Here is a 10,005-nt window from a genome sequence, read left to right on the forward strand (position 1 = left end):
AAAAAAAAGGTCACTTTTAAATGTTTATGAATAAAAATATATAACTTTTAAACATGCATACATGAAGTAGTGATCATTTCGCTAACGGTAACACTAGTGTGACTTTAAAAAAAAACACTTTTTGTTCAGATGAAATGAAAACGTCATCGTCAGATACGTGCGTCTCGTTCAGCTGGACTTGAGGATCTTGAGTCGGCGCGGTCAAATGTCCGTGTGCTTGATGCCGAAGCGGCTGTGACGAAACTCGATGGCAAAAGTGCCGATGAAGGTGAGGAAGAACATGACCAGAGCCCACTGGCTTCGTGACGCCTCCATGAGGAGGCGCTGAGACACCAGAGAGAAATCTGCAGCAGCTGAGTTAAGGGTGAGACACTCGAACGAAGAATTACAGTAAGAAAAGAGAAAATGTAAAAAAAAAAATGAGGCCGCAATTTTCTATATTTTTATTATTGTCAACAAAACTGATCTGTGTGTATCCAAAGATGATATATCTTATTAATTTGTGCCGTAGATCTCCGTTGTTGTCCAAAAACTATTAAAAACACGTCACAGCGATCACATTTTCAGTCTCAGGAGAGTAGTTCTGTGTAAGTCAGATGCTAGCTTGTTGTGCTACATGTCACAACCTTTTGACTTTGTACTGAAGTGAATTTTACATTGTAGTAGAAAGTCAAGAGGTTGTGAAGCTAGTGAAGCTCTGTAAACGGAGCTGCGTTCCTGCACATGCTCAGTGGCATCTGTCTTACAAGGAACTTCTCTTTGGAGACTGAAAACTGCTATTCATCAACGGAGGAATAAGATATATCAGGCTTTGGATACACACACAATACTTGTAAGTAGATCAGTTCATTGTTGGTTTGTCTCCAAACATGAGATCTGTTGACAATAAGAAAAATATAGAAAATTGCAGCCTTGTCCTTTAAATCTTCAAATGAAATATATGCACATATTCATAGATTCTGGATTATTCAATGAGGAACAAGGAGTAATTTGTAATTTTGAGTTTTTAACAGTTAAACTGAACTTTTTTTGTGGAAAAACTATCTGATTCTCACATTATTAGTCAGTATTTTTGTCTGTAGGGGATCTTTAACTGATTTTTCAAGCAAATACTTGATGATTCAAGCTTCTCAAAGGTGAAAATTTGCTGCTTTTTCTTGTGTTACGTGATGATAAACTTAATATTTTTAGGTTGGACTCTTAACAAACAAAACAAGCAATCTGAAGATGTAACTGTGGGCTGTAAAAAAAAATGCATTTTTCACAATTTTCTTACACTTTATAGACCAAACGATCAATCAGTTAAAGAATCTGCAGATTAATCGATAATGACAGTAATTTTTGGTTGCAGTCTTATAATATTTAAATTCATAACCAGTGGTGGAAAGTAATGAATACGTTTACTCCAGTACTGTATTCTGGTTGGGGTACTTGTAGTTTATTTGAGTATTTCCATTTTCAGCTACTTTATACTTACTACTCCACTATGTTTATTTGATAACTTTAGTAACTAGTTATTTTGCAGATTCAGATTAATAATCAACAAATATATTATGATGTATTATTACAAGATTACTTTACATACTGCAGAGTAACTTGTGAATTTCCCTCGAGGGTTCAATAGTCTTATCTTCATAATTATCCAATAATCCAATAATAATCTAATAAATATAATAATCATTATTCTGAAATTTGCCATTCTGCATAGTGAGTACTATTGGTACATCAAGTATATTTTGATGCTAATACTTTTGTACTTAAGTAAAGTAAAATATCTGAGTGCTTCTTCCATCATTGTTTATATACAATATGTCAGTCATTACCTTTTAAATGTGTCTGTTACTCTTATTAAACTGGTTCCAGTAAAAGGATACAGAGGATCATGCAGACAGTGATGGATGCCGACAACAGGAAGCGGATGATTCCGACAGTCTTCCCTTCATTCTTTAAGTTAGCTTTCAGAGTGATATATGTCTGCACCCAGCAGACCAACGTTCCCGGTACAAATGTCATGAAGGTGCCCAAGTTGTGAATCATCTCTTCAAGGAATAACTAAAACACAAATAATACAGATCAGTTAACTCGCTCTCTACCTGCCATGAGTCCATCTATGACTTGGCGTATAAACAGTTATCTGTCGGTGGTGGGTATTACCTGGAAGTTCCCAACAAGCGTCATTCCAAAGCAGCTGAGAGAAAAAAGCGCCAGACTGCAGACGTTCAGCCAATGTTTTATTTCTCTTTTCAGCTGAACGTATCTGAGGATGGCAATAATTAAGCCTGAAAGAGAGAAGAAATATAAATATGAACAGTTGGCTCTGTTATATATGTATCTTATAAACATCATCTGTTCATAGATTGAGGGATGAATTTGGTGATAGTTTAATTTTTCTTGTTGTCACCAAATTAAATGAAAAGACAACTTATTGGTTCTACTAATTGTCTGTGTAGCCAAAACCTGATATATGGTATTCCTCTGTGCTGTAGAGCTTCATCCTATAAATATCAGTGTTTGCCTCTGTGGGATCTTGTGTTATCAATGTATAAACAGGATGTATCAACACTGGTGCATCACTGCTTTTACCCAGAAACGCTGCCAGGTTCATGACCTCGCTGAAGACGAAGCTGGCTGGTGGAAAGTTTCCTGCAATACTGAGAGAAGACGAAGGAGGATTTTTTTGTATTTGCTTAATTAGAATAAAGCTCACTTACAACAACAGCAAAGCTTTTCTCATTAAAAAGGTAAATGATGTGGACGTACCTGATGAAGGGAGCATATAAGGATTTGGATCCATTTCTTCTCCTAAAAAACAAATTAAAAATTATATATAATTATATAACTTAATCCAAAGATATACAGTATATATGAAAAAAAACATTATTTGCTGTGCTGGAAAGAGATGTTGCTGATTTATTTTCCAGTCATACTGAGGTGGAGGCAGAAATCTCAAGTTAAACTAAAAATATCTGCTAATATTAAGAAATATTTCCATGCAATTTCTACTAAACAGCTTATCGGAAATTACAACTTGTAATATTGTTTAATTCTTACTTGTATTGGGAGCTCAGAGGTACAATCTTCTCATCTGCGACAGCTACAAAGTATCTGTTAAAACATGTGCTGAACATGAGCTGAACATACTTCAAAACTTGCATTTAGAGTGTTTTTACAGTTCAGTATTGCTACTTAAGGATCTCAGTACTTCTTCCACTACTGTGTATGTGACAAACAGGCCAAGACAGGTAGTCACATACAGTATTTAGTATATAACTGAACTTACACCATCCACAGTCCGGCAGCTGTGAAGATGGAGAAGATAAGAGGCAGAAGAGCCCACAGGCTGCACTTACACATCTTGTCTGTGAAGCACACAAGGGAAAGAGAAAGAGAAAGTCCATTATTAGTGTTTTATCTGCGTATGTTCTCTTTTTACCTGCAGGGACCTGAGAGGGCCGACTGCGTGACAAACATTTTGGAGCTCTTCAACACTTGGATGAAGTTTCCTGTTCAAAAATGTGTCTCTTTCGTGGTTTCACTAATTCTTTAAACTGAGCAGAAGCAGGTTCTGATATAGTTCACACCCAAATCTCAGCCTGTAAACTGTGCATGCAGAGCAAGCAGACTGGAAAAAACAAGCAGGAAGCAAACAGGAAAACAGTCTGCTTACCTCGAATTTTGCTGAAATCTGTAACTTGTGCAGATTTAGTTCATAGTTTGGGAGTGAAGGAAGCCGAGAACAGTTCCACACAGCAGCTCAACTCAGGAGGAGCTCTCGTTCAGTATCCTGTTGTCTGCTGGCTCCTCCTCTCGTCTACCTAGTTTCTGCTGTGTGGGGTTTTTTTTGGACATATTAGAGCACACTAAGTTCATTTAACAGCCATCAGATTTCACTTTGGTGCCTTTTAAAACCCTTTATTTATTGTTTAGACATAGAGAAACATGTTTTTATTCATTAGAGTGATCCACAACCTTTACTTAAATCTGCTTTTAAGGAATTTTATTCATATTTTGTTGATTGAAATGTTTTTTTTTCCTTTGCAGCCAACAAAATGTTCTGTGCAAATACTTTGATATGTAGCTCTGATATTAGTTTTCAGCTGAAATTTCGGTTGTTTTGTGGTCACGTCTCACTTATCGTTGAGTTATACAGGAAACGTTTAAATATAACTTATCTCAAAAGGAACCAATAACATGTTGGCTCATGTATCAACAGGAAATCTGAGCTTTAACCATCGTTCAGAGTATTTCTCTATGCTCTCTGGAGAGCAGCTACATGCAACCTCTGTACACAGTTGACTTTCAACAACTGTTAATGTTGTAGCAGGAAGAGAGAAGAGATTGGTCAGACACAACAGCATCCTCAGGGCAGATGTTCACTACTGCAGCAGCAGCAGGAGACCAACAGTCAGTCAGGCCCATAGACTGTATAAAAGAAGTGGATGTAGCCACCGTGACATCACCCATTGGTTTGTGGACTACCGTTTTGAAGCCTCGAGTTTGGCATTTTGGCCGTCACCATCTTGTTTTTTTGGAGCCAGTGCCCCCTGCTGGCCATTAGAGAGAATACAGGTTTAAGGCACTTCCGCATTGGCTTCACTTAAAGCTCTAAGACGAAAACAGCAACACCGAAAAGAAGTTAAATGTTTACTGAGGTAATAAATCACGTGAGAAGTAGGGTCATTTTCTCATAGACTTCTATACAAACAGACTTCTTTTACGAGCCAGTGGAGTCGCCCCCTGCTGGCCATTAGAGAGAATACAGGTTTAAGGCACTTCTGTATTGCTTTCACTTTTCAGACCAAGACCTATGTGCTTGTTTGTAACGTATCGCCTGCCCTGTTGCTACATTCACCTTCTTGGATCTGATATGTAAGGGATAATGTACAGCAAGCAGGACGTTATTGTGTAATGAACCCCGATAGGGTGATGCAGGACCCCGACACGAAGCAGTCTGTTACTAAAGAAATCAATAATCTGACACAAAATATTGATTTAAAAATGATTTTATTGCTTCTGCTAAAAAAATAGTCTCTCAGATTCTACGGCTAACTGTGTGCATAGCAACGTAAATATCTACGAAAACTCTGTAGCCTTCTTAAGATTAGTCTATTTAGCATTATAATTCAAGTTAAACTGAACATTTCCGTTGATGGTGAAGTGAGACAAGGTGAATGGGACTTCTTTGGGAATATTAATGTTGACGTTTCTGTCCTCATTCATCTCTATGTTTCCTCTTGCTGGCGACTTTGTAGTTGACACACCTGGAAACACAATTGTTGTTGTTAAAACTGGTAAAAATATTACTATTATCACTACTGATTATCACTTTAGTTAGTATGTAGCGATAGGCAGTTAGAAGAGGCGCTCACCAGATGGATTGGAGGACAGGATTTTGCTCCACTTTTCCCTTTCTGTAATAGTAGGAGTCCAGTAGCTCCTCAAGCTGCCCTCACATCTGTGCCCAGTCACAGACATTAACTCCCTTCTCTAAAGACCAGCCTGAGAGAGGAGTTGGACAGCCGTGCTCCTCAAGCTGGGATTGGAGTACCTCCTTGAAAGCCCGGCCGCCTGGCTGATTTGTGGTAACATTTGCACGAGGAAATTGTGCCCCATGGGCTCACGAGATTACCACACTGCTTGTCTGTTCAGCAGCTGTTGGTCTTTTTTTAGTGGTTGGAGGTAGAAATCAAAGAGATACACACTTTTTAAAAATGGCAACGGGACAGTTTGGATTGTCAGGCTCAGCAAAGATGCACCCCTTGTAATTTTCTTTACATGGATCTTTGGCATCTTTGTGGTTTTTGGTCTCAGTGTTGTGGGCGAGAGAAGTGTACTCATTGCCATTCTCATCCTGTTTCAAAATGGAAGCGTCTCTCTGCCTCATTTTGCCAGATGCAGCTGTACATCGTGGTGGCTGATGTCTTTCCAGTTTTTGCGAAAGGTAGCACAATTTATTATGTTTAACTTTGAAAAGTGTAGACATATCCCAGCCCTAATTGCCATGTAACTAGCAATCGAATAAGTTTTGAACAGATGCATAAAATGACCTAATTGAGGTTTTCTGCCCCGTAACTGTCAAAGTCTGTTGACATTTTCCTTTCAGTTAACCAGCCTTTAAACACGGCCCACACCGTGTTCTGTTTGGTGTTTATTTCATGTCTGTCTTCTTCAATTATGTCGATTTCTCTGTGCCGTCCAGCTTTTTGTGTCTTTTAACCTCTCTTGCTTCTTCTGTGCTGTTTTCCTCTTATCCTTCTCTTTTCCATGATTCAAAAGTCTCCAATCAGAATCAAGTATTTCACAAAGCCATGTAATAAGCATATTTTTAATTCATGTTTAAGTTATTTTCCTGACTTGTTGGATTTGTGTAGTCATAATTGCGTCCTTACCAGAGCATTTATATTCTCACCTGCTCATCTGAAACTCCCCTGCCTGCCGGACTGCTGCACTCAGTCCTGTCTCTCACTGTGAGGAAACCACATGGTCCAGAAAAAACAAATGTCAGACACTTCTATGGAAAACTTACATGTCTTTCAGCCTGCTCAACAGTGTCTGCTTGCCACAGCATTTTAACTCCTTGACCTCATTACCTGGTCACCTGTCTCTCCTTTCTCTCTCTGGTCATCTTGCCTTCCCTGCTGCTACATTCACCCTCTTGGATCTGATGAAATATAAGATACAACTTAGATATAAAATCTAATTATATCTAACATTAGCAAGATACTAGCAACTAGCTAGTAGCTCCAGTAAAAGTAGTCTGATTATATGATGGCTAGTGTTAACCTAGCTAGCTTACAGTTCAGCTAACACGATGACACAGCTGAAAATAAGACTTTCATTCAGTTATTTGACTCATGAGTGGTTCAGCTATAGCAGTGGCATACCTCCTGTTGACCAACCAACGACTTAAGACTGTTGGTTGGTCCTCTGTTGCTCCTCCTGCTATTGTTCTCACCGGCAGCAATTGCTGCTGCTGCTGCTTGAGAAGACGCGGGAGGACGGTTGGGCGCAACCAAGTCTCACAATACAGGGGGAGGGGAGGGGTTGAAAAAATGTTATTCTTTGCTTCAAGAAAACCAACCACTTTCTCATGTTTTATAACAGTTAATATTTTTCATTTATCATTATGATATGATATTTGGGGGGGTTGTACTGGCCGGTTTTGATTAATGGGAGGGTTACAACCCCCGCCCCCCCCGTAATTTATACCCATGATTGTGCCTTTAACACTATAAACCCTGAGCTATTTTCAGACTAATTTCATAACTGGTACTAGGCTGAATGCTTGACCCCTACAGTGAGGGGATCTGGTGACTGTTATGCTTTGGGGGGCATTTTGCTGGTATGGTTTGGGTCCACTTGTCCCCTCAGAGGGAAGAGTCACTGCAAATCAATACAAAGTTGTTCTGAGTGATCACCTTTATCCTATGATGAAACATTTCTATCCTGATGGGAGTGGTCTCTTCCAGGATGACAATGCCCCAATTCACAGGGCACAAGGGGTCACTGAATGGTTTGATGAGTATGAAAATGATGTGAATCATATGCTATGGTCTTCGCAGTCACCGAATCTCAACCCAGTTGAACACCTATGGGAGCTTTTGGACTGACATGATAGACAGCGCTCTCCACCACCATCATCATAACACCAAATGAGGGAATATCTTTTTGAAGAATGGTGTTCGTCCCTCCAGAAGTGTTCAGAGACTTGTAGAATCAATGCCAAGGCACATTGAAGCTGTCCTGGCGGCATGTGGAGGATGAACACCTTACTAAGACACTTTATGTTGGTTTTTCCTTTAATTTGTCACCTGTCTGTAGGTTACTGATCTGTCATGCCAATAAAGCTTATTTGAATTTGATAAACCATACTCAGGTGTAGTTTTCATATGTTTTGGTCCATTTAACGGGTTTTTTACCCCTTAAAACTGACCAGAAACCATGAAAACCATCCTGTAATTCATACCTTAAAATGCCTTAACCTCCTAATTAAAAGTATAAATAAAGAGATGGTTTTCATGGTTTTTGCATGTTTGGTGTGAACCTCTGAATTTGAAAATTTAAGATTCTTTTTAAAGGTACAAATCAAGTTAATTATTCACCTCTTATTTTAGCATGTTAGCATAATATCTGCTGATTAGCACTTTCCACCGCTGTCTGTGTAGGTGTTGTCTTATGAACATATTTTACTCTGTCTACCTGTTGGCTACATCTTAATGTCATTGACAATCCTTTATTTCACGAGTTAAAAACTTAAACCAAAAGCACGCAACATCATATTGTAAATAAATACTATTTATTGAAAATATTGCATGTAGTCAATCTAAAACAAAGACTTGTTTTCTTTTATTAACAACATAAACTGAGACTGAGACAGGTCGACCACTCAGACTGCAGCCCTCATCATAGTTGGAATGAAAATCAAGTACATGTCTCCTTCCAATTTCCTTCTGAGGTCTGATCTGATGAATTAGCAGATAATTATTACCTCCAATGCCATTTAAGACGACTGCTAGCGTTTTGTTTAAGCATGCATACTTTAAATTTCCATAAAAGCACAGCCTCTTTTTAATAGTCCATTGCACTCTGCTGAGTATCAGGATTACACTGAAAAAAATGAATTAAAAAAAAAAAAAACAGAAATAAAGTGAAATAAAACAACTTTAAACATCCTCAACAAATGGGATTGCATTGCTTTGCATTGACATATCCCACACAATGACAAAGTCTTGGTCCAATGTGCATTTATGTAGTGACACCAGTGGTGAAAGTAAGTCGGTAAAAGCAGAAAGAGGGGTTTAGAGTACAAAAAAAGTCAGATTAGGTGTTAAAAGAAACTGGCACTCTCAGAATTTATCTGCTTGTAAGAAGGACTTTTATGTCCCAATTTTAAATTAATCCATATTCTGTCTCCTGATGTTAAAAACAACATTGAATCTCTTCTCTAAACTGCATCACACTGTGTTTATCTGCTGCATGCAAGCAATAATGCATTTAAATGTAAAAAATAAAGCATGACTTTGTACTTTTAAGAGAAAATTCTATGTCTTTATAGATTATAAGATATCTGAGCTTTGTTGTAGTGCACGAAAACCAAAAGACTATAAAGACGAATAAGCTCGTATTTCTTTAATGACTGCATCATCACGCAGTTTAGCCAAAAACATGCTAGTCTGCTATTAACCTAATTTATATAGATTAGCTTGATTCTTTAAATTGACTAGTTTTATTTTTAACATCTCAATGTATGTAGCTAGAAATGCCCTTAAAATTCCTGAATCTCCCTTTGCTTTTCTTATTTGTTTGTTTTAATTCCTGATTAAAACCAGTCTTCCCATCCTGCCCAATCATGAATGAATGAAAATATAGGTTTTTCCATATTTGGTGGGAAATGATCCAATAAACTGGAACTACTTGTCAGTTTGGAGATTTCATTTTGATTCATTTGGATTGTTGCTTTTTCATAAAATTCATATGGCTACAAGTTTGACTTTAAAACAGATGTTTAGTGTAACTTGTTGGTAGATTAAATGTAGTATTTTTGTTAAATAGTGTCTAGCCCTTTTATTTGTTGCTCTTTGCAATAGAGCTGCAACCATTAGTCGATCAACACAAAATTAATCAGCAACTATTCTGATATTCGATTAATTGTTCGGAGTAATTTTTTGGAAAAAATGCTAAAATTCTCTGGTTCCAGCTTCTTAAATGTTAATATTTTCTGGTTTATTTTGCCCCCTGATAATAAACTGAATATCTTTGGGTTGTGAACAAAACAAAAACTAGAGCTGCAACAATTAATCAATCAACAAACTATTAATCAGCAACTATTTTAATAATCAAATAATTGATTTAGTCACTGTTTTAAGCAAAAATACCAGAAATTCTCTGGTTTCAGCTTCACAAATGTGAACATTTGTTGATTCTCTTTGTCATATATGATAGTAAACTTAATATTTAGGGTTTTGGACTGTTGATCAGACAAAACGAGACATTTCAAGACGTCAC

The 10,005-nt window shown here is 37.6% G+C and overlaps 1 protein-coding gene across 7 annotated transcripts; it reads right to left on the minus strand.

The window, feature by feature from the left end:
• Window position 1: 1 nt before the first annotated feature.
• tmem150c (transmembrane protein 150C) lies at window positions 2-7,012 on the minus strand. Of its 7 annotated transcripts, none has more exons than XM_042395457.1 (11): window positions 6,885-7,012; window positions 6,591-6,661; window positions 6,410-6,465; window positions 3,668-3,822; window positions 3,281-3,359; window positions 3,052-3,105; window positions 2,761-2,802; window positions 2,584-2,651; window positions 2,155-2,279; window positions 1,875-2,052; window positions 2-344 (listed from the first exon to the last, which is right to left on the minus strand). In XM_042395457.1, the coding sequence occupies exons 5-11, from the start codon at window positions 3,352-3,354 to the stop codon at window positions 202-204; spliced, it is 684 nt and encodes a 227-aa protein (XP_042251391.1). In that variant the 5' UTR covers window positions 3,355-3,359; window positions 3,668-3,822; window positions 6,410-6,465; window positions 6,591-6,661; window positions 6,885-7,012; the 3' UTR covers window positions 2-201. The 7 variants fall into 7 exon arrangements, with proteins under 7 accessions (XP_042251391.1, XP_042251390.1, XP_042251393.1 ...); XM_042395456.1 differs by having other exon boundaries at window positions 3,668-3,825; XM_042395459.1 differs by lacking the exon at window positions 6,885-7,012 and adding an exon at window positions 6,797-6,872 and having other exon boundaries at window positions 3,668-3,825.
• Window positions 7,013-10,005: the final 2,993 nt, after the last annotated feature.

This window comes from Thunnus maccoyii, chromosome 19 (genome assembly GCF_910596095.1).
Source record: "Thunnus maccoyii chromosome 19, fThuMac1.1, whole genome shotgun sequence".
In the NCBI taxonomy this organism is placed as follows: domain Eukaryota; kingdom Metazoa; phylum Chordata; class Actinopteri; order Scombriformes; family Scombridae; genus Thunnus; species Thunnus maccoyii.